The following is a 24,370-nucleotide window of genomic DNA, read 5'->3' as shown; positions in this document are numbered from 1 at the left end:
GACCCCTCGAACGGAAACCTATACACATTAAAAAGCGGTTAGCTGACAAACTATACATGCTTGCAGTACTTTTCTCTCACATGATTCATGCGGAAACCACACGGACCCCATTATAGTCTATGGGGTCTTTGTAGTTTCTTAGCTAACTGCTTTTTAATGCATATAAGTTTCCGTTTGGGGGTCCCCAAGCGGATTCCCCGAATAGAATACCGAACGCAGATTTTTTTCCACATCTGCCTAACATTATTGCTTTGCACAGTACTGTATATTTCCCAGCATACATGTTTCATGGAAGCCTAAATGTGATTTGAAAAATGTCTGAGGCATTAAAAGGCTGAAGGCAGATAAAGTAGAACTACAGCCCACTGACGAAGCGGAGGGTGAAACAGTGTCTATCTGTTAGCAGTGTCACTAGGTAACTATGTGACGTTGTAGTGCACTAAATGTGTTTAACTTCTTTGAGGTCATTCTAGTATCTGCACATATTTAATATACATGTATGATACTTAGTATGATGGTGTACATATGTATGATGAACTATTCAGTGTATTGAGCTATATATTGATATAGGATTTATAGTTGACATATAATGCATAGTTGATGTATAATTATATGTGCAAGTATTTTGAGACAAACAGACACGCTATCTGGATCACACTGCGACCTCTTCTTTTTGTAGATGTTTTTAGATGATTGTCATTTTTCCTTTTGTCCTGAAAATGAATACTTTATGTGCATTACATTATTTGATGTTTGAGCATAGATTCCAGATAGGTACTAAATTAGAGCTACGGTCTGCGTGTGGGGCTGGGAGATGCCACATCATTATATAATTTCATGTATTCGCTGATCCCTATGTACTACTAATTTATCTAAAAAATAAAACTCATTATGATAACCATGCTTTAATTGAATAAAAGAACAATTTTACATAGTAGACAGATGTATATTTTTACGTGACATAGTGTTCTTATCATGCAAGTATACGGAATAAAGGTTTGAGAGAACATATGTCTTCTATAGTTGATCCTAAATATGGAGATAGAAGAGTTACTTTTATAATTTGCAATATATGTGCTAACGCTAGGTTCACACTTGCATTTGGGTTTCCGTTCAGGGGTGTGTGTCCCCCACCCCCTTGAAAGGAATCCTAATCCACTTAAAAAAGCGGTTACCCTCAGAATCCCACGGACCCCAAAAAGGGCGGAAAGATGCGTAGAGAAAATCGGTGCTTGCAGGACTTTTCTCTCCACATTTTTAAAGCGCAGGTGTGAACCTAGTCTAAGTGGATTCATTTATCAGTAGCTATTTATCACTAATTCCATTTTTATCTTGTGTTTCTTTACGCCACTTTTCTTTCTTTGCCAAGTTCAGACTGGTTAGTGACTCATGACGTGCAGCAGCCTGTAGAATAGAAAAAATATAAACAATTAATATATCAGGCTTTTTAGTAATTATAAGAGGCATGCCTATGTAGAGTGGTTACCACATGTGAATTAATTCATGAAAAGTTAACATGAAAAATTGAGGTTTTTGCATATCATTTCTAAACCCCGGTTGTAAAAAGCAAACATCTTACTGATTTCTGTGGAAACACTACTTACACATGTGGTCAAAATTGTTGGTACCTTTTGTTTAATAAAAGAAAATGGTTACTGAAATAACTTTAATCTGACAAATGTAAGCCGATGGCTGGTCAGGTAATGGAGGGGGTGTACATCTCACCCAGACTACTAAGGTGGGTGAGATGAGAAAACTCCAGGAATATTTGTTCTCAGCAGACAACTTTCATCTGCTGAGCATTTTGGTAAATCCTCAGTATTGGGTTGGATTTTTAGGAATGGCAGGTAGGATTGCTAGTGGGACCTGTCATTCCACCCCCCTCCAGTCCACATTTTGGGGATGTTCCGGCAGCGACTCAGCTGTAGAGAGTCTCCTCGTCAAGGAGGCTTAAGAAGTTGCTCCAGCAGCAACACTTTGGCAGAGCTTGGATGGAGAGCAAACAGAGAGGTCATTTTTTTGGAGCTGTGTCCTGAATGATTCTACTGGCTTTTTGGATTTGTATGTCTATGCCACCCCACCTAGCAAACCCAGACCCTGACACAAAACTAATAATAAATAAAAATTGTTGACACACCACAAAGCTTCTTGATAAATGTCCTATGGAGACATGAGACAAAAATCAAACTTTTTGGCAAGGCCCATCAGCTCTTTGTTCACAGACGGGAAAATGAAGCATATCTTGAAAAGAACACTGTCCCTACTATGAACATGTGAACAGAAAAGTATTTCAAGAACTACTTTCATGTCCGCAGGACTCGTCCAGACACCGTGTGGAAAGCACATGGACCCCATTATAGGCTATGGAGTCCATGTGCTTTCACTGCTCACCGCTTGCCAATGCGTTTGGTATTCCGTTCGGGGGGGTCCCCATGCAGACTCCCCAAAACAGTTACCGAATGCAGATGTGAACCACGCCTAAGGCTGCAGTCCCACATTGCAAAATTGCTGTGTTTTTGCGCTGCAGCAAAGAATGCTGCATTTTAAGTACATGCAAAGTGAATGGGATTCTGGCTAATCACATCCACACATTGCCAAACAATATCCACGTCGAAAAACTGCATTTTGAAAAACTCACTCATTCTTGAAAATTGCAGCATGGCAATAATGTTTAACTTTTAATTGTCTACAAATTGAAATATAGTTAAGTTACTTGGAAAACCCCTTTAACTTGAATATGGGTGAACTAAATACTACATTTCTAAACCAGTTCAATATTGCAATATGCTAGTAAATCCATTAACAGGCTGTGATTCACAATACACCCACTGTGGGGTGATACATAGCCACATATAAAATAGACATCTTATGATAGAGTGTGGGGGGCTGTCCCCACAGCATAGCTGTCACAACCGATAAGCCCTATCCAACTCCTATGGTATCTTTGTTTCATATTGTGTAGACAACACAGGAAACCGCCGAAACTCTTTAATCGTGATTTTGTGGAATGGTGTCGGTGGATTCACCTTAGGATTAATGCTGGGAAGACCAAGGAGTTGGTCTTTAGTAAGCGGGGGAGTGCCCCGAATCCGGTGGACATACAAGGGAGAGGCATTGAGATAGTCAAGACCTTTAAGTACCTGTGTGTGCTCCTCAATAATAAGGACTGGGCTGATCACCTGGATGCTCTGCATGGAAAGGGTCACAGCAGGATCTACCTGCTCAGGAGGCTGAGGGCTTTTGGAGTCCAGGAGGCACTTTTTAGGCCTTTTTTCTAACTCTGTGGTAGCATCAGCCATCTTCTTCGGAGTGGCCTGCTGGGGGAGTAGCAGACCAGCCAGGGACAGAAATACACTTAACAGACTGATTAGAAGGGCCAGCTCTGTCCTGGGGAGCCCTATGAGACCGTGACAGCACTGGACAGTACTGTCAGTGACCAAATGCTTCATTACAAGTGTGAGAAGGAGAGCTATCAGAGATCCTTCCCCCCCAACCACGGTCAAGCAGTATAGTCATATATAGTCAATATCATGCTAAGTGAAGATCACTCCGTGCAGAGACCTAAATGATCCTGAACTCTTTCTTTTCTTCCTAGTTGCTATGACTCCTATTATCTTTTCTTATCTACTATGAGCTTTGTTTTTTTTCTTGTAATGTTACTGTATTATCTATGCTGCTGTAACACACTGAATTTCCCCATGGTGGGGCTATTAAAGGATTATCTTAACTACTTGAACAAAAACATTACCGCAGTTAACAAGCAGAGGTAGAAATATTTGCTGCATCCCAGTGGATACTGCTAAACTGTTTGAATGTGTCTGTCCTGTCCTGGAAATGCCAACTGGGAGAGATGTTGCAGGCCATTGTAGCACATTTAAAGGCATTCTACCATTAAACTACCTTTTTTTCTAATGAACACGTCGGAATAGCCTTAAGAAAGGCTATTCGTCTCCTACCTTTAGACGTGGTCTCCGCTGCGCCGTTCCGTAGAAATACCGGTTTTAACCGGTATGCAAATGAGCTCTCCGCAGCAATGAGGGCGGGCCCCAGCGCTGAAACACCGATGAGTGCGTCCCCATTGCTGCCCAGAGCTCTATCCTGCGCCGCTGTGCTACAAAAATGGCCGCCGGCCAGCTCCTGTATTGAACTTCAAGAGCGGCTACCCAAAAATGGTGGCCATTTTTGGGTAGCCGCTCTTGCAGTTCAATACAGGAGCAGGCCGGCGGCCATTTTGGGGTGGCCTCTCTATGCTCCTGTATCAAACTACAAGAGCAAGAGAAGCCAGAAGAGGCGGAGTTGCTGCAGAAGAAGGAGGCGGCGCAGGAAAGAGCTCTCCGGCAGCAATGGGGATGCGCTCATCGGCCTTTCAGCGCTGGGGCCCGCCCTCATTGCTGCGGAGAGCTCATTTGCATACCGGTTAAAACCGGTATTTCTACGGAACGGCGCGGTGGAGACCACGTCTAAAGGTAGGAGACGAATAGCCTTTCTTAAGGCTATTCCGATGTGGTAATTAGAAAAAAAAGTAGTTTAATGGTAGAATCCCTTTAAGCCATTCATGCTGTTTATAGTAGCACAAGCAACTAGCGGCCTGGCTTTATTCTTTTGACACCTCCTGGGACACTCTGGAGAAATGGCCATCCAACTGGTTCCATGACCAAATAAATGTAATGGCGAGCTGTTAGCATACCTGAAATGAAGAATAGAGAGATTTCGCTTAACATACACTATGCCACCCCACATCACAATCCTAGTCACACCATGATTCTGGCCAAACCACAATCCCAGGAGCAGGACTGGTGTGACGTTCTCTTTTGAATGCCACTTCATGGTGTTGCCTATATAGTCTCCAAACCAATCACCAGCTGACACACTGCTTCTCAGATAAAACTGAAGAGGATAAATTTCTTTCCCAGCCTCCATTGCCATTTTGCTGTACATCATGAAAGCCTTTGACAGTGGACGAATCGCCTTTTACTAGAGATCTGGTTAATAGCCCTGTGTCATGCAAACATATTCTGATGGTTTGTGTTTGCCACTCTAGGCTTGGGATGTGCCATCCAATTTAACATGGGGTACATGTGCTACTCTGCCAACCAGATGATAAATCCTTGAAGAGATTTGGTCAGTGCCCCATTTGCTGTCATTCCAAACTGTTGATGTTCCACCAACTGGGACATTGAACAGTGCTGATATCTTGGCCTATTCATCTGCATGAGTGGTAAAACATGGTCTCTGAGTTTGAGCATTTTGTCCTTCTCGGTTTGCGTCGACAAACAGGAGGTATTTAAGAATTATTCCACAACATTTGATCTGATTTTCAAGGTTTAATGTGGCTAAAAAACTTTGCTCCCAATCTGGATTTTATGCCCCATCCACATGTCTTACACTGGAGCTGGGTGCTCAAAAATACGATCATTTGCAGATCTTCGTGACACCTAGTACTCTCAAGAATTGTATAGCCTTATGTCTTGTTCTTCCTGGCTTTGCACTTTCAGTGTTGAGAAATTATATATATATATATATATATATATTTGTAAAAAAAATAAATCCTGTTCAATTGTGATTTATACATCAACAGTTAATACACTGGCATTTTATCCTTAGCAACTCACAATATATAGCAACTGGTCAATTGCATATGACTTATCTGTTCACCAGAAAGCTAAATTGTGTTGACAGAGAAAGACTAAAGGGCCAACACAAATACAATTTTGATATTTTCATTTACCAGCAGATGGCACTTGACATCATCAGATTTCCAGATAATAATTCAGCTAAAGCCGTTTTGTGTTACCTAATGTTCCTTAGTCATTATAAATCCTATAATGTAGACTTGTTTACTGTGGGATTGTGGAGTGGCTAACAATAGTGAGGTTTAGCTGTGCATCTAGCTGAACCTCTAGATAAGATACATTAAGAGAAATGAATGGCTTTTCAGCTTACTTACCTTTTTACCGGATGCAATCACGGCGAAGCAGGCTACCACAGTGATTGCTATCATAATGTAACATGCCTGAATGCGCGCCTTGTTCCTAGCTCGGGCCAGCATTTCCAAACTAAAATAGAAATGTAGGAGAGAAAAGAACATTTTCCTTAAGTTATATGTTTACCTGTTTTTATGGTTTTATTCCATACTTCTTTTCATTGCAAAAGGATTTGTTACACTGCTATATCATGTTGCGGTTACTATTTTGTTGGGCTACAAACTAGGTAAGAGTACACTGGTGCTCAAAAGTTTTCAAACTCTTCAGAATTTTCTATATTTCTTTCTTTATGTAGATTGTGAGCCCCATATAGGGCTCACAACGTACATTTTTCCCTATCAGTATGTCTTTGGAGCATGGGAAGAAATCCATGCAAACATGGGGAGAACATACAAACTCCTTGCAGATGTTTTGTCCTTGGAAGAATTCGAAACCAGGACTCCAGCGCTGCAAGGCTGCAGTGCTAACCACTGAGCCACCCCATTCAATGCAAAGACCCCTGTTACAAAATAATTTATCATAGTGGCCATCCATGTAGTATAATGTCCCATAGAGGCCCCTCCACACAGCATAATGTCCCATAGCGGCCCTCCGTGCAGTATAATACCCCAGTAGTTCCTCTGCACAGCATGTCCCATAGATATTCCCCGCACAGTATAATGTCCCACAGTAGCTCCTCCATACAGTATAATGTCTCAGAGTGAATAAAGTGAGAAAAAAATACACACATATCACACATATAGGGATGACTGAACCAGTTCTAGTTACGAACCCAAAATTTTTCAGGTTTGACATCCACAAATTACTAATTATTCCCTGGGGTCACATGGATCATGCTGGTGACATGACGCAAAGACACAAGTGTCAAGTCATCACAAACACAAACTTTCAAGAACGGTATGTAAACCCTATTAAGAGTAACTAAATGACTGTAAGAGGAGAAGAAGTAGAACTTTGTTTTTCTTTACAAATTATATACTTTTATGCATGTATCCAAAAAATGTTTTACTGTGTTATTACTGCATTATTTATTACTGTGAAATTGCAAAGTGTATCGAACTACTGGAGCCTTAGCCTAAAGAGGTAAACACTCTGTGGAAAACTAGCCTTAAAGGACTAGTCCAGGAATTACAGTTCTGGGCCAGCAGGCTGGGGGAAGGTGAAACATTAAAAAAAAAACATGCTCACCTGTCCCTGGCACTATGGTGTCTCCCACACTGTCTGGTCCAGTGGCCCCAAGGGATTGTTCCAGCAGAAGTCTTTGTCGCACGTGACCACTGGGGACCCGGGGCATCACTGTTGACATATGTTTGGTATGTCCCTGGCCTTTTGTGACCCAGGGTCCTTAGTAGTCAAGTGTGGCTAGGACTTCTGGTGAAACAAGCCCCCAAGCGCCGCTGGACTAGACTGTGGCGAGAGACACCAAAGTGCCAGGGAGAGGTGAGCCCCCAACTAATGGTATGGCAATATTATCATAATATGGAGACTGTATATGGTATGTATCTACACATAGCTCTACAGAACATTTAGGTGACTGTTATTGTTCAATGATCAATTCTTCCTGTTGTGGATTGTCTCTGTAAAGTTTGCAACACATACATACTGTATTTGGCTTCTCAGTTTTCCAGGCACCTGAACCATATTGCCTCACCTACACAAAGTCCCTATCATGCTGCTACATGCTGCTACTCCATGTGAAGGCTCCCTTAGTCCTGTTTAAATAAACTTCGACCCTCCAGCTGTTTTTTTCTTTGGAGCCACTTACTTTCCAAACATTTTGTTTACCCCCTCTCAACCTTTGGAAATGTACTGCCATCAATTTTTAAATGATTTTTTTTTTTTTTTTTTTTAAAGAAAAAAAAAAACAACTTTTCAACTTTCAACATCTAATATGTGTTTTGTGTTCTATTATCATGGTTATATATAGTTGTATGCCATCTTTACATTTCACACGGCACCCCAACATTTTTGGAATTAGGTTGTAATATATATATATATATATATATATATATATATATATATATATATATATACAGTACAGACCAAAAGTTCGGACACTTCTCATTCAAAGAGTTTTCTGTATTTTCTTGATTATGACAATAGTAGATTCACACTGAAGGCATCAAAACTATGGATTATCAAATGTGCAATTATATACTTAACAAAAAAGTCTGAAACAACTGAAAATCTGTCTTATATTCTAGGTTCTTCAGAGTAGTTCATACTGGTTCAGTATGCCTTCTATTTTGAATAAATTCCCAACAGTGTCATCAGCAAAGCACCCCCACACATCACACCTCCTCCTCCATGCTTCATGGTGGGAACCAGGCATGTAGAGTCCATCTGTTCACCTTTTCTGCGTTGCATAAAGATACAGTGGTTGGAACCAAAGATCTTAAATTTGGACTCATCAGACCAAAGCACAAATTTCCACTGGTCTAATGTCCATTCCTTGTGTGCCTTAGCCCAAACAAGTCTCTTCTGCTTGTTGCCTGTCCTTAGCAGTGGTTTTCTAGCAGCTATTTTACCATGAAGGTCTGCTGCGCAAAGTCTCCTCTTAACAGTTGTTGTAGAGATGTGTCTGCTGCTAGAACTCTGTGGCATTGACCTGGTCTCTAATCTGAGCTGCTGTTAACCTGCAATTTCTGAGGTTGGTGACTCGGATGAACTTATCCTCTGCAGCAGAGGTGACTCTTGGTCTTCCTTTCCTGGGGTGGTCCTCGTGTAAGCCAGTTTCTTTGTAGCGCTTGATGGTTTTTGCAACTGCACTTGGGGACGCTTTCAAAGTTTTCCCAATTTTTTGGACTAACTGACCTTAATTTCTTAAAGTAATGATAGCGACTTTTTTTTCTTTACTTAGCTGCTTTTTTCTTGCCATAATACAAATTCTAACAGTCTATTCAGTAGGACTATCAGCTGAGTATCCACCTGACTTCTGCACAACACAACTGATGGCCCCAACCCCATTAATAAGGCAAGAAATCCCACTTATTAAACCTGACAGGGCACACCTGTGAAGTGAAAACCATTTCCGGTGACTACCTCTTGAAGCGCATCAAGAGAATGCCAAGAGTGTGCAAAGCAGGAGTCAAAGCAAAAGGTGACTACTTTGAAGAACCTAGAATATAAGATAGATTTTCAGTTGTTTCACACTTTTTTGTTAAGTATATAATTTCACATGTGATAATTCATAGTTTTGATGCCTTCAGTGTGAATCTACAATTTTCATAGTCATAAAAATACAGAAAACTCTTTGAATGAGAAGGTATGTCCAAACATTTGGTCTGTACTGTATATATATATATATATATATATATATATTTATTTATATATATTCATCCCAGCGTTGATTGGCCAAATGCCATACAGAGTACAGCATTTGGCCAATCAACGCTGTTCTGCCGGAGTCTCGTCTGTGAGGAGGCGGAGTCTAAGATTGGTCCACAGCAGTCTCCATTGTGGTCTGATCTTAGACTCCACCTCCTCCGGCAGAACCAGCGTTGATTGGCCGAATGTTGTACTTTGTATGGCATTTGGCCAATCAACGCTGGTCAATGCATTCCTATGGGAAAAAGTCAGTTCCCGCATATCGCAAGCTGACTGGGATCCCGACGAGATAGTGTTGTAATACAGGTACTTGGGCATAATGTAGAAGGGCTGAGTGTGCGCTGAGCTCTGCTACACCCGAGATGTGTGTGACAGGAGGAGTAGATGGAGCGATGGTTGGGTGTAGTGCACAGCTGTGTGTGACAGGAGGAGTAGATAGAAGGATGGTTGGGTGTAGTGCAGATGTTAGGGAATAGCAGACGATAATTCCCCAGAAGCTGCTGGTGAACCCTGGAGGGAGGGGCACAAGGGACAGTGAGGCCTAAGCTGAAGCCCCCCGCTTTCCCTTCCTATTGCCAGACCCTATTCAGGTAATAGGCGACAACCACGAAGACAGTCCCTCCCTGAATACGTGAAACACAAAACGCAGACAAAACGAACAACAACAAAGGGAGGTCAGCTAGCCAGGGTTCGGTAACAGGAGAGCGATGCAGTGCAAAATCAGAGTCCAAAAGAATTGTCAGTAGGGAAGTCAGAGGTCAAGGATTAGAATACAAGTAATATAACAGCAAGCAAAACCAGAAAGCTAGAGGCAATAACCGGCACCAGTGTGACTGTGAGCCAAGACTAAACAGGGGAGGAAGAACCTGCCCTGAACCTGATAGGAAGGAAAGCTGTCAATCACAGGCAAGACAAAATCAAACACTTAATGAACAGAGGCAACCTTGGCAGAAGACGGGTGTGGTGCAAATCCAATTAAGGACTAGAGCCGTGTTCACACAGTGCAACTAAAAACTTTAAGCAGATTATCAAACTGCACACGCCTCCTGCGCCGCAGCACGCGAGCAGAGGGTGGCGCAGAGGCCCAAACAGGCAGAGATGTTACAGTACCCCCCCCTTTTATGAGTGGCCACCGGACCCTCACCAGACAATCCAGTTCTAGAGGGATTCTGAGTTTTCCCTGCCTTGTATTTTGGTTCTGCTTGAACCACAGACGCTTGAGAACCAGGCAAACATTTTTTATTCATCCGGCGTTTCTGATACCACCTGGTTTTAATACCAGAGGGGCGTTCCCAACTTTTAGTAGCTGAGACCTTCTCCTCACTGACACAATCTACAGAATGTAAAGCAATACAGTGAGATGAGCACTGATCTCCCCACTTTACCAACTCCTTTTTACCCCAATCCAAAATAGGGTTATGGAGCTTCAGCCAGGGGAACCCCAAAATAACATCAGCAGAGAGATTCTCCATAACAAAAAGGCTTATGACCTCTGAATGTGTAGAACCCACTTGCAAAGAGATCAAGGGGGTTTTAAAACTGACTTTACCCCTGGCCAGTGGAGTAGAATCTGCTCCAGTAACAGACATAGGCGAGTCCAGTGGCAAAAGCTCAATGCCCAAAGATTCAACAACTGAATATTTAATAAAATTTGCTGCAGACCCAGAGTCAACTAGGGCCTTGCCAGAAACAGATCTGTCCCCAGAGGACAAAGACACAGATAACAACATCTTATTGTTATTCCCCCCAAATACCTGGTTGCCTGAGTGGTTCTTCTGATTACCACTCAGGCACTGAAGTTTTTTCGCAGGTGACAAGGGTCTGATAGAGCAGTCTCGGATGACATGACCAGAGGAACCACAGTACAGGCACAGGTTATTTCTGAGACGATGCTCTCGTCGTATTCTGGCGTCCACAGCTCCCAGTTGCATGGGTTCCTCACCAGAAGTGATGGGAGGAAAGGTAGGTTTTTCAGAGGAGAGAGAGGAAGAGACAGAAAACTTGGAGGCAACAAGTCCTACTCTCTCTTTCAAATTTTCTCGGATCTTACGGTCAATACGGACCGCCAAAGTCATGGCCTTCTCAAGAGTCGGGGGATCTGGGTGACCAACCCAGAGCTCCTTAACACGATCACATAGCCCTTGTTTAAAGTGAGCCTTTAGAGCGGACTCACACCAACCTGCCGTTACACTGCACTTACGGAACTCTGCGCAATACTCCTCTGCAGAGCGTTTGCCCTGCCGCATGGTGAGGAGTTGAGATTCCGCAAGCGCAATGTGGTCTGGCTCAGCATAGATAGAGCCCAGGGACTTAAAAAATTTTTCCACATCAACCCACTCCTCAGCCTCAGCAGGGAGTTTAAGGGCCCAAGCTTGTGGGTCCCCCTGTAAAAGAGATATAACCACTCCCACCATTTGGGCCTGAGTCACATGTGGATTAATCCGAAAATATAAGCGACAAGACCCCCTGAAAGTTTCAAATTTTGCACGGTCCCCTGAGAAACAGTCCGGGAGTAACATCTTGACCTTATAAGGTGCCAAAACAGCTGGGGATGATGCAGCAGCCTCAGTTAAGGTCCGAACCTGTTTAGCTAGCTCAGCTACCAGGCCTGCCAATCCCTCCAACTTGGCTGCAAGGCCCTGAATAGGATCCATGCTTATCAGGAGAGAAGCAATGGCAGTAGGTTTTGGGCCGGTTATTCTGTTAGGGAATAGCAGACGATAATTCCCCAGAAGCTGCTGGTGAACCCTGGAGGGAGGGGCACAAGGGACAGTGAGGCCTAAGCTGAAGCCCCCCGCTTTCCCTTCCTATTGCCAGACCCTATTAAGGTAATAGGCGACAACCACGAAGACAGTCCCTCCCTGAATACGTGAAACACAAAACGCAGACAAAACGAACAACAACAAAGGGAGGTCAGCTAGCCAGGGTTCGGTAACAGGAGAGCGATGCAGTGCAAAATCAGAGTCCAAAAGAATTGTCAGTAGGGAAGTCAGAGGTCAAGGATTAGAATACAAGTAATATAACAGCAAGCAAAACCAGAAAGCTAGAGGCAATAACCGGCACCAGTGTGACTGTGAGCCAAGACTAAATAGGGGAGGAAGAACCCGCCCTGAACCTGATAGGAAGGAAAGCTATCAATCACAGGCAAGACAAAATCAAACACTTAATGAACAGAGGCAACCTTGGCAGAAGACGGGTGTGGTGCAAATCCAATTAAGGACTAGAGCCGTGTTCACACAGTGCAACTAAAAACTTTAAGCAGATTATCAAACTGCACACGCCTCCTGCGCCGCAGCACGCGAGCAGAGGGTGGCGCAGAGGCCCAAACAGGCAGAGATGTTACAGCAGAGCTGTGTGTGTGACAGGAGGAGTAGATGGAGGGATGGTTGGGTGTAGTGCAGAGCTGTGTGTGTGACAGGAGGAGTAGATGGAGGGATGGTTGGATGTAGTGCAGAGTTGTGTGTGTGACAGGAGGAGTAGATGGAGGGATGGTTAGGGGTAGTGCAGAGCTGTGTGACAGGAGTAGATGGAGGGATGGTTGGGTGTCGTGCAAAGCTGTGTGTGACAGGAGGAGTAGATGGAGGGATGGTTGGGTGTAGCGCAAAGTTGTGTGTGTGGCAGAAGGAGTAGATAGAGGGATGGTTGGGTGTAGTGCAGAGCTGTGTGTGTGACAGTAGGAGTAGATGGAGGGATGGTTGGGTGTAGCAGAGCTCAGCTCATGGCCAGCTCTTTTACATCTGAGACCGGACCACAATGGAGACTGCTGTGGACCGATCTTAGACTCCACCTCCTCACAGACGAGCCTCCGGCTGTACTCTGTGTGGCATTTGGCAAATCAATGCTGGTCAATGCATTCCTATGGGAAAAAATCATCTCCCGCATATCGGAAGCTGACAGGGATCCCGACAAGATAGTGGTGTAATACAGGTACTTGGGCATGTTAGATGCCCCCAGACATGCTTCCCCTGCTGTCCCAGTTGCATTCTAGGGTGTTGGCATCATTTACTGGGGTATTATAGTGGACTTGGTGACTCTCCTGAGTCGAAGTGTGGCTTCTCCTGAAACGAAGCATTTTTCCTAATAGACTATAATGGGGTTCGATATTCGTTCGACTTGTCGAATATTGAGGGGCTATTCGAAACGAATATAGAATCTCGAATATTTCACTGTTTGCTCATCTCTAAGTGTACGCCAATGTAGACTGGTAGACTGCTTATTGGCCACTTGAACTGAAGTCATCCTCATTTTCCAAGGAAGTTACGTGTCCTCTAGAGGGAACACTGGTAAACTGCTGAATTGAGTGAACTTGCACTGGGCTAATAAAACTAAGCATATGCACTTACTGTGCATGGTTTCCATGGGTGGGTGCAGTAATGTGACATCAATAAATTGACCTGCACTCCCCAGGGTCCAGCAACAGTATGCCCAGAAGCAGGGGTGAACCTGCCCCTTTTGCCGCCTGAGGCGAACTACAGAAAGGAGGAGGGGCGGAGCGGAGGGGGCGTGGCGGCGCGGAGGGGGCATGGTGAAGTGCAGGGGGCGGGGCTTAGCACCATTCGCCGGCAGAGAGCAGGCACGGAGACGACCTGCTCTCTGCCTGAGCATGACAGGAGGCTGCTGGAGCTAAGTGCTAAGCCCGTCCAGGGCAGCTTGTCCTGGACTGGCTTAGGTAACCAAAAATGCCGCCCTCCCTGAGGCCGTGGCATAGCGCCGCCTGAAGCGGTCGCTTCAGGTCGCCTCATGGGAGGTGCGGCACTGCCCAGAAGGCACATGCCCAGCTTGCCCCTTCCCCAAGATATGACCCTTCTCCTGGCTGCCTTCTTTAGGTTTACAGGTTATAGCTATTATCCACCTTTAGTAAACTTACCCAAGTATTTCTTCTAAGCATGTATACAATTAGTAAAAATGAAAATGCATTACATTTGTTGTGATCCTGTGTAATGAAAGTTGCCTTCTAACACCAGCCTCCTAGCTAGAATTTTCACTGAAACAGTAAGTCATCAGTCAGTATCTGTGGTTTTGATTATTTTCATTACTGCATTACTGGAAATTGAGTTATTGGTCTTGGCTTTAGAACAAAGAGAAAATGTCCAAATGGATGATGCGTTAAGATTAACTAAAGCTTTCATGTTTAGATAAGATGCAGCTTTTGGCAAGATTGAGATGCAGACACAACTGCTAATTGTTGCAGAAAACATCATGTCTCAATGATTGACAAGATAGTCACAAAGAGTATTAGTGAAACTAAAGTTTTTGACTCCCTGCCTTACAAAAGTCATAACTTCTTTATTTTTCATTTCACAAATTCATATGAGCAGTTAATTTTTGCTGGACAAATTGTGTTGGTACAATTCTGGAAATATCAAAGTCATATAGTTTTTTGGTTTTTTTTTACATTTTAACCCCTTAAAAAAAAAAAAAAAAAAACTTTGCAAAAAAAATTTCCTGCCATACTTTAACATCTATGACTTTTATATTTGTGTGTATGGACGTTCATAATGTGTCTTGTTTTGTAGGGCCAGATAAACTTTTTATTTATATTATTTTGGGGAATGACTGATGTTTTGGTCAATTCTTATTCAAATTTTTATGAGAGGGAAAACAGTGGACAAATGGCGGTTCAGCTCTTAATATATTTTTCCTGCTATGGGAAAATATTTTTACTCGTTTGTGGACTGGGGGGTTTCACACACAGGGGTACCTAACATGTACAGTGCCTACAAGTAGTATTCAACCCCCTGCAGATTTAGCAGGTTTACACATTCTGAATTAACTTGGCATTGTGACATTTGGACTGTAGATCAGCCTGGAAGTGTGAAATGCACTGCAGCAAAAAAAGAATGTTATTTCTTTGTTTAATTTTTTTTTAAATTGTGAAAAGTTTATTCAGAGGGTCATTTATTATTCAACCCCTCAAACCACCAGAATTCTGTTTGGTTCCCCTAAAGTATTAAGAAGTAGTTCAGGCACAAAGAACAATGAGCTTCACATGTTTGGATTAATTCTTTCTTTTTCCAGCCTTTTCTGAGTATTTAAGACCCTCCCCAAACTTGTGAACAGCACTCATACATGGTCAACATGGGAAAGACAAAGGAGCATTCCAAGGCCATCAGAGACAAGATCGTGGAGGGTCACAAGGCTGGCAAGGGGTACAAAACCCTTTCCAAGGAGTTGGGCCTACCTGTCTCCACTGTTGGGAGCATCATCCGGAAGTGGAAGGCTTATGGAACTACTGTTAGCCTTCCACGGCCTGGACAGCCTTTGAAAGTTTCCTCCCGTGCCGAGGCCAGGCTTGTCCGAAGAGTCAAGGCTTACCCAAGGACAACAAGGAAGGAGCTCCGGGAAGATCTCATGGCAGTGGGGACATTAGTTTCAGTCAATACCATAAGTAACGTACTCTACCGCAATGGTCTCCGTTCCAGACGAGCCCGTAAGGTACCTTTACTTTCAAAGCATCATGTCAAGGCTCGTCTACAGTTTGCTCATGATCACTTGGAGGACTCTGAGACAGACTGGTTCAAGGTTCTCTGGTCTGATGAGACCAAGATCGAGATCTTTGGTGCCAACCACACACGTGACGTTTGGAGACTGGATGGCACTGCATACGACCCCAAGAATACCATCCCTACAGTCAAGCATGGTGGTGGAAGCATCATGCTGTGGGGCTGCTTCTCAGCCAAGGGGCCTGGCCATCTGGTCCGCATCCATGGGAAGATGGATAGCACGGCCTACCTGGAGATTTTGGCCAAGAACCTCCACTCCTCCATCAAGGATCTTAAGATGGGTCATCATTTCATCTTCCAACAAGACAACGACCCAAAGCACACAGCCAAGAAAACCAAGGCCTGGTTCAAGAGGGAAAAAATCAAGGTGTTGCAGTGGCCTAGTCAGTCTCCTGACCTTAACCCAATTGAAAACTTGTGGAAGGAGCTCAAGATTAAAGTCCACATGAGACACCCAAAGAACCTAGATAACTTGGAGAAGATCTGCATGGAGGAGTGGGCCAAGATAACTCCAGAGACCTGTGCCGGCCTGATCAGGTCTTATAAAAGACGATTATTAGCTGTAATTGCAAACAAGGGTTATTCCACAAAATATTAAACCTAGGGGTTGAATAATAATTGACCCACACTTTTATGTTTAAAATTTATTAAAATTTAACTGAGCAACATAACTTTTTGGTTTGTAAGATTTATGCATCTGTTAATAAATCCTGCTCCTGTTTGAAGTTTGAAGGCTCTAACTTATTTGCATCTTATCAAACCTGCTAAATCGGCAGGGGGTTGAATACTACTTGTAGGCACTGTATGTGTTTTACTTTGTTGACATGTTTTTATATGTGTTCTGGGGAAAGAGTAGTGATTTTCTTTTCTTCTCTTTATTTTGTAACCGTAATTTTTCGGCCATCTAGGGGTCTTGAGCCCCAGCTGCTCTAATTATTAATATAACTCATTGCAATGCTAATGCACTGTAAAACAGCACAGCTTCTATTTCGGGCTGCATAGCGCACAGTAGATGTAGGTAAAGGGTTAAAGAAGTCTTCCAGGATTAGAAAACATGGCTACGTACTACTACCTTTCCCTCAGCAAATATATTTTACTATTATATTAAAGTTTAAGGAAGCAAGTTGTGGACCCACTGTATTATCAAGCTAGTTTGGCTTTGGGCTACTCCTGAGGGTGGTGTTATATTGATCAGCTGGTTTCCACTCTTTAACCACCAGGTCACTATCTCTAAGAATAGTCCTGGTGGTGGTGGGAGATCAAGAGACATTGGTGTGTAGAAGAAAAGCAACAGGTAGGAGCACAGTCCAAAGTACAGGCTAAGGTCAGGTCTGGCAGAGTTTATGCATAGTCAGTGATACAGGCAATAGGTCAAGGCTGGCAGCACAGATTTAAAGTCAGGAAATAGACTGAGGTCAAGCATGGAGTCAGAAGTTGAACACCTTCATAGAAACTAGCAAATTTGAAACATCTGGGTGAAGGTACTTAAATAACCAGTGATCACTGGTTGACTACACTAACTGACCAGTTAAGAGCATGCCAGAAGCATGCGTGCCCTATGTCAGTGCAAATCAAAAGGAGCAGGAGGAGATGGCTGTATTGGATGAGGCACAGGAGTGCTACAGACACTGAGTAACCAGAGAGAATGGAAGCTGTCAACCACGGACTGCTAGAGTTCCTTAAAGTCCACTTAATAACTTAATGTGCTGCCCTATATTATAGCCAGCAGATTATTTAGCTATATGTCACTACTACTAATAACCAAAATGGCACAAATGAAATGTTGTGCTGTTATGCTTCCTGCAGCTGAGTCACCAGAAAATTACTTATTGTTTAAATTATGTTTTTATGTTAAACATATTTTTTTAGAGACTTTTGGTGATGTTTTAAATTTTCCAAGTTAATATTTATATTTTAAAAAATCCTAAAAATCTTGTAATTCCAACTCTTCCCACTAAGCCTAAAAATTCAGTGCTTTCCCATTTCCTATAGTAGGACCATGATCCATAGACACAACAGTCTGGAGCTGACACTGGAGCTCCCACTTGTGTTGGAGAGTTTTCTAGACATGTTCTGTGACTTTGGCAGAGGTCATTGCACAGAGAGGGAGTATAGAAATTGTGAAATTCTCTATTGTGACTGTTGAATTATGTGTTTCACCTACATATAATCTGATTTAACCAACAGTGTGCTGATTAGTGAGGTGTTGCAAAATAATCTCCTATGGAAAACAAGAAATTTCTACATATTATATTGTCTAGTGGACAAAATCAGAACTGCAGATTTTTAGAAATTTTTTTACATATAGATAACATGGAACAATTTTAAAAACCACACCAAAACTTCTTTAAAATATATTAAACAAAACTTTCTTTTAAACCAATAGGTCATTTTCTGGTGACAAATTCCCTTTAAAATAATATGCAATTAAAGTGTTGTGAAAACATTGTGCAGATTTAAGTCAATTGCAAAATTTCAGTCAAGGTCATTTTGTTTGTCAAACACAAATTCTTTGATACTTCTACCATAGTGGAGGTCACTGGTATTTCTAACTTATGTTGTACCCATTGCTTTGTTATTGGAAAATCATTACTGCATAATATTAACTTAGTGAATTTCCTATATGTATAAAGTAACACAATTTTGGATTCTTACGGAATTGTTGATGGAATGTCGTCTTCTGATTTGTACCTTCCAGTCCATCTCAGTATCTTTTTATCAAATCGATTTGGAGTGTAGCGAGGAATATTGCTCTTTATTTCATCTATAAATGAGAAGACATCAGTGGAAGTGGAAATGAGGTTCATATGTTTGATAATTTTACAATCTCTTTCACCACCAACTGTAAGGTAATAGAGGAGGCTCCACCATGGAGGCTGCACCATGACACATTGAGTCCTGTTTGTCTTTGTACTATGGAAGTATAGTTGATTTTGTGATAGTACAGTACTTTGTGAAGTGGAGTATAGATGTATCCATCCTTGGGCTACATGCACACAAAAGTGTGTGTATGGGAGGTCCATGGTAAAACAGCACAGATAGCACCTGGATGATGTGTGTGCTGCCTGTGACTCCATGGACCCCTTCATTTCCTTCAGTGAGCCCGAGCCACAAAACAGACAGGTATAGAACCGTTTCTGAGTTTTGTCCATGTCTGGCACGTGGCACCATAAGTGAACCTGTGATAATACATGGGCGTATATATACATGCCTCCCAACCGTCCTGGATTCCACGGGGCATTCACGGATTCAGTGTCCTGTCTCGTGGTCACGGTCAGCAGGAGGTATGTCCCGGTTGCAACTGGGGGCAGAGATGGAGGGGGGACATGAAACTGGGGGCAGAGATGGGGGAACATGAAACTGTGGGCATATGAAGGGGGGGAGAACAGCATGAAACAGTGGGCAGAGATGGAGGGGGGACATGAAACTGGGGCAGAGATGGAAGGGGGGCATGAAACTGTGGGAAGAGATGGGGGACATGAAACTGGGGACAGAAATGGAGGGGGGACATGACACTGGGGACAGAGATGGGGGGGACATGAAACTGGGGGCAGATGAAGGGGTTATATGAGACTGGGGGAAAGGTGGAGGGGGACATATAATTTACGGGTGACTGTAGGAGGAATATACTGTGTGGGAGCACATGAAAAAATGAATGAGAATGGGCGGAGTCAACATAAAAATGGGCGGAGCTATGTTTCCCCCGTGGCGTGCACATTTTGTCCCTCTTTCTGCTATTCATAAGTTGGGAGGTATGTATATGGGGCCATTAAAATATAATGGGTCAAAGTGATAGCTGTGAAAAAGCACACTGACAAATCACATGTTCGTGTACATGGAGCCTAAAAGGTAGTCCGTCACCAGAACCCACCGTATCAACCTTGCTTCACAGATAGGTTAGGTTCATCTGAATCAAATGGTATTTTCCCCTTGTAAATCAGTGCTTCCATCACCAAGATAATTCAGTTTTTTTCAATATGTAAATGAACTCATTGGAGCAATTGCTCCAAACAGCTCATTTGCATATTGATAAAAACGGCAATACTGTATCTTTGCATCATTGATACCAATTCACAAGGAGAAAACACTGTTTGAGGATAAGATTTCCTCTGCAGACTTTCTTTTTTTTTTTTATGTAGATTGTGAGCCCCACATAGAGCTCACAATGTACATTTTTCCCTATCAGTATGTCTTTGGAATATGGGATGGAAATCCATGCAAACACGGGGAGAACATACAAACTCCTTGCAGATGGTTTTCTGCCCTTGGTGGGATTTGAACACCAGGACTCCAGTGCTGCAAGGCTGCAGTGCTAACCACTGAGCCACCGTGTGATATTAACTCCCTAGAGTAAAAGGGTGGTTACAATACATTTTAAAAATAAGAGACTAGAACATAAAGCAATTACAATCGAACTGATACATACAGATGGTATAAAACATAGCAAAGAGATAAAATATAAGTACAGACGAAGCAAAGCTAAACATTATAACATTACACCCATTGCTATCTCATTTTTAATAAATGTATGCTTTTACTGAAGTAATTTAGCAATATTTTGATGCATTTGGATATTATTATATTATATGCTTACCTCTAGTACTGAAGTTTGTGGAATAGAGAGCTGGAATGATCTCCCAATGTCTCGCTGGTTTTAGGGTTCCCATCTGAAGAGCATATTTATTCATGATCTTAGTAAATGATAAGCATCCCTTCATTGACTCAATAGTGAACATAGTTCTATTCCATGAGCTGTGTGATTTGTCTGAATATTCCCAGGTTGCAAATAAATGGCATCATGGCACAAGGCCATTTTTTTTTCAGTCTTCAAATACGTCACTGCTTTATAGCCCACCCTCTGTTTTCTAGACTTTGTTTTTCTGAGAACTGAATCTTGAGAACTGTTTTTTCCCCCTCTTCATTGGTCTTCTAATACAAATGAGAATCTATGTCCCATCATTCTAGGACACATTTTAGCAATGTAAAACTCCCATGAAACATCTTACACAGGGAAATATGTACAGTGATTTAAATGAATGGTGAAAAATTATAGCCTCTATATTCCTAGCTGAGAGAATATAACACAATTTGATTAAACGAAAAGTCACACTATTTATCCAAGTTTTGCGGCCACAAAATCATGGGCGAAAAATAACGCAGCGTATACGCTCCTAACTCCCATTGAAATGAATGGGAGCATTTTGAGAGCGTCATCTGCCGGCACGTGTATACGTGCCAGATCGCGCTCCACGTTACATCGTGTGAACGCACCCTTACATTGTGTAAGTCCCTCATATGTTTAATAAATTCACATGTATTTTTTTGAGCTCCATATTCTACTGTTGTTGCAAATAACCTGCTCACTAAGGTGACAGCCTCATCGCTGAACACCAACATATCTGCAAGAAGATTTAGGTGGTCAATTACTGAAGAAGATGTAATCTGTATGGTATACAATACATTTGTTTCATAAAATTTGCTATACTGTGGTTTGTTATTCCCCATGTACACATAATCTACTACTACTATGTGCTGCACAGCCGGATGCCTTCTCCACTTTAGAGATGGTCTTCTGACACAACCCTGATGGGTTTAATGGGGTTATACCATTATGGACACTTATTCCCTAGCCACAGGACAGGCGATAAATGTCCGATTGCTAGGGATCAAAATGCTGGAAGCCCCAGCGGACAGAAAGTCCCTCTAAAGTCTCCTTGTGGAAGGAGCTCAACCATGCTTTTGTGACCAACACTTGGTTCAATGCTATGGGGTGCTGGGACTTTAATCTCCAGCAACGCCCGCAACCACATAGAAATTAAAGGAGTCTCGGTCCCACAAGCGCACAAGGAGGCATTAGGTTGATTTTCAGTCCCAGCGATTAGGTCCTCCACAATTAGACACTTATTCCCTGTCCTGTGGATAGGTGAAGAGTCCATAATGGCCCATCCTCTTTAACTGTGGTTCCTCTTCTCTGTCCAAACTACAGCATCTGGGCCATACTGCTACCCAAATATGTCATCAAGCCCTACTGAACTATTTATAAGATCCAACAGATCCAACTGCATCACTTTCTTGAAAGTAACAACACAAGTAATAGGAGCAGTCCTTATTTGGGGTAATGTTACTGTGTACATTGAACCTGGTCTTGATACTAACTTTGACGTTAGCTTAGATTACTCTCATATTTGTCTTTTGGTTTTGTTCCTGTGATTCTGTTCTCGGCCTGTTTCTTGACTATGCATCTGTCTTTACCGTATGATATGGTACTACAATAACACGTGGTAAAAGTTTCTATTCTGTATATGTATGTATATATGTGTGTATTCATGAAATGGATTGAGCAGAAGGAAGTAGTATAAGTGCTTCATAGATATTTCCTACTCCCTCTATAACTCTTACTATGTTATGCTAAAAAAAAAAAACTACAGCAAAACCTGCAACAAAAAAAACCAAAAACATGGGGCCTTAGCCTGATCTTTCCATCAGTCATTTGCAGTCTATACTTAACCCTTAAGTACTATCATGTTGTCTATCATACATCACTTTCATACACATATCATTATGATAGACACCATGATAGTACTTAAGGGTTAATAAACAGCAGCTTCCTGCATATTATTTTTAGTATGCAGGTTGGTGTTTTGCAATACACATTGAAATATGCAAATAATGCAGTTGCTGCAATGCTTAATGACTGTTTAACAATGTCTATATATTTCATGCTGATTTTATTCACTTCCTTATTATTTCATTATTTTACATACTGTATGCTTTTCTCAGAATTTATATGCTATGTATAGCTGTAATTATATACTAGAAGTATGGGTATGGCTGTAGGTATATACACCAGGACTCCAGCGCTGCAAAGCTGCAGTGCTAACCACTGAGCCACCGTGTGGCCCCTAGTATATACTTTGATAGCTGGAATTCTTCATTTTAAACGTGGTGATGTTTTAGTTTAGAGATCAGCTATGTTGAGACCAGATGAAATTAAATAAATTAGCCTTTATACAGCTATAGTGATGACTGACAATGCTCAGTTCCTTCATACACAATCATGGAAAGTCTACCTTTTAGAGTGAGAGTACATGGTACCTGCTCTCGGACTTCGTTAGACTTTTAGGCTAAGGCCCCACATCGCGTCCCGCAGCAAAAAAGCGATGCGGGAAAAACAGTGGTGGCAACTAGAGAAGAGTGAATAGTATTCGAAACTATAGTTTTGAATTCCTTGCTCCGATAGGAATGAATGGAAGCGGCCGAACACCAAGGGGTTAAGCGCCAGCCACGCGCGGTCTGCTTCCATTCATTCCTATGGAGCGAGGTACGCTACTATTCGCTGATCTCTAGTGGCAATGCAGCACAGTTTTTCCTGCAGCACTTTCCACAGAAAGTTTGCAGCGGTTTTCTCTGTGGACCCTCTGCTTTAATTATACCTATATGGAATACGCCAGCATTTCCTTAGGAATAATCGACATGCTGCGATTCCAATGGTTTTGGAAATCACATTGCGTTCGCTGAGCATATCTTCGCTGCGCTAGAATCCCATCCCCTACATATTGGCTTTAAAATGCTGCGTTCTTTTTCATGTCAGTTACACCATGGGCAAACTGTGCCATTTACATGTGGGGCCCTGGCCATAAAGAGATTGATTAAAGCAAGTTAGGGAGTGAGAGCCACTCTATGCAATAGTTCTTTTTACTGGCTAGTAGAAGAATCCCTTTTTTGGTTCATGTGCCTTGGTAGGGCATATGGACCAGGATTGTCCATCGAGACAACTCCTTTAATATTAGTGTTTGGCAAATAAAATTATATTTTCCTTGAAACATTATCACTGCACTTTGCACTTCTAACCCTGCCTGAGTCCTAAGGAAACATAATATGCAGCTATTAGTTATCTGAAGCCCAATAACATAGCAGGTTACCACCACCTATCTATTATACTAAAAATATGTTGCAAATATGTTTCCAATGGATCAAAGAACTATGATACTTGTATTACAAATGAGCACTGCAATTTTACATGTTATTGTACAAAATGGGGCATTGTGAGCACAGAAGATCTGGGAAATAAGCACCAGTTCTTTTGTTTGATGCCCCAAGTGTTACTGACCCCACAGTCAACTGTATAACCATCCTCAGAACAGTGATAGAGTTGAATACTGTGACAGGGCACTGGTTCCTGATGCCCCCTGCCCGCTATAATACATCTTCACATACTACAAGCCAATTTAGGCCTCCAGCATATTAGATAGCAGGTCGACAATGCAGGAGTCGCAATTTTGAAATGGCTGCAGACAGCTCAAGCAGAAATCTGGAATAGGCTTGTGGCCTGCACTGCACAGACAGTGGTGTGGAATGGGACGGGGGTATGTGCTTTTTTACTTTATTTTAATTTCAATGTGGTTCACTTAGTTTGGGGGCTCTAAGTGGCATTATGGGGAACTTTAATATTGGGGGCACTTATAGAGGCACTATTACTAATCAGGGTACACTGAGAGCCCTCTTACTAATGGACCATACTAAGGGAGAATTATAATATATAATTATGGAGACTTG

General features: G+C 42.4%; 1 protein-coding gene across 1 annotated transcript; it reads right to left on the bottom strand.

Moving 5' to 3' along the window:
- Positions 1 to 1,305: 1,305 nt before the first annotated feature.
- On the bottom strand, positions 1,306 to 20,550 carry FAM162B (family with sequence similarity 162 member B). The gene is made up of 4 exons (XM_075269529.1): positions 20,409 to 20,550; positions 18,470 to 18,578; positions 5,948 to 6,056; positions 1,306 to 1,404 (listed from the first exon to the last, which is right to left on the bottom strand). The coding sequence occupies exons 1-4, from the start codon at positions 20,548 to 20,550 to the stop codon at positions 1,306 to 1,308; spliced, it is 459 nt and encodes a 152-aa protein (XP_075125630.1).
- Between the last annotated feature and the right edge of the window lie 3,820 nt (positions 20,551 to 24,370).

This window comes from Leptodactylus fuscus, chromosome 3 (genome assembly GCF_031893055.1).
Source record: "Leptodactylus fuscus isolate aLepFus1 chromosome 3, aLepFus1.hap2, whole genome shotgun sequence".
NCBI classification, from domain to species: domain Eukaryota; kingdom Metazoa; phylum Chordata; class Amphibia; order Anura; family Leptodactylidae; genus Leptodactylus; species Leptodactylus fuscus.
The sequence above is the reverse complement of the archived record's forward strand: the minus strand, read 5'-3'. Positions and strand labels throughout refer to the sequence as shown.

Bases quoted from the DNA above. Each gene is read 5' to 3' on its own strand.
- FAM162B (XM_075269529.1), bottom strand. From the start codon at position 20,550: ATGTTCACTATTGAGTCAATGAAGGGATGCTTATCATTTACTAAGATC. The intron at 18,579-20,408 runs GTAAGCATATAA...TCTCATTTATAG, and splicing joins CACAAACTTCAGTACTAGAG to ATGAAATAAAGAGCAATATT. The intron at 6,057-18,469 runs GTAAGAATCCAA...TTTCTATTTTAG, and splicing joins GACATTCCATCAACAATTCC to TTTGGAAATGCTGGCCCGAG.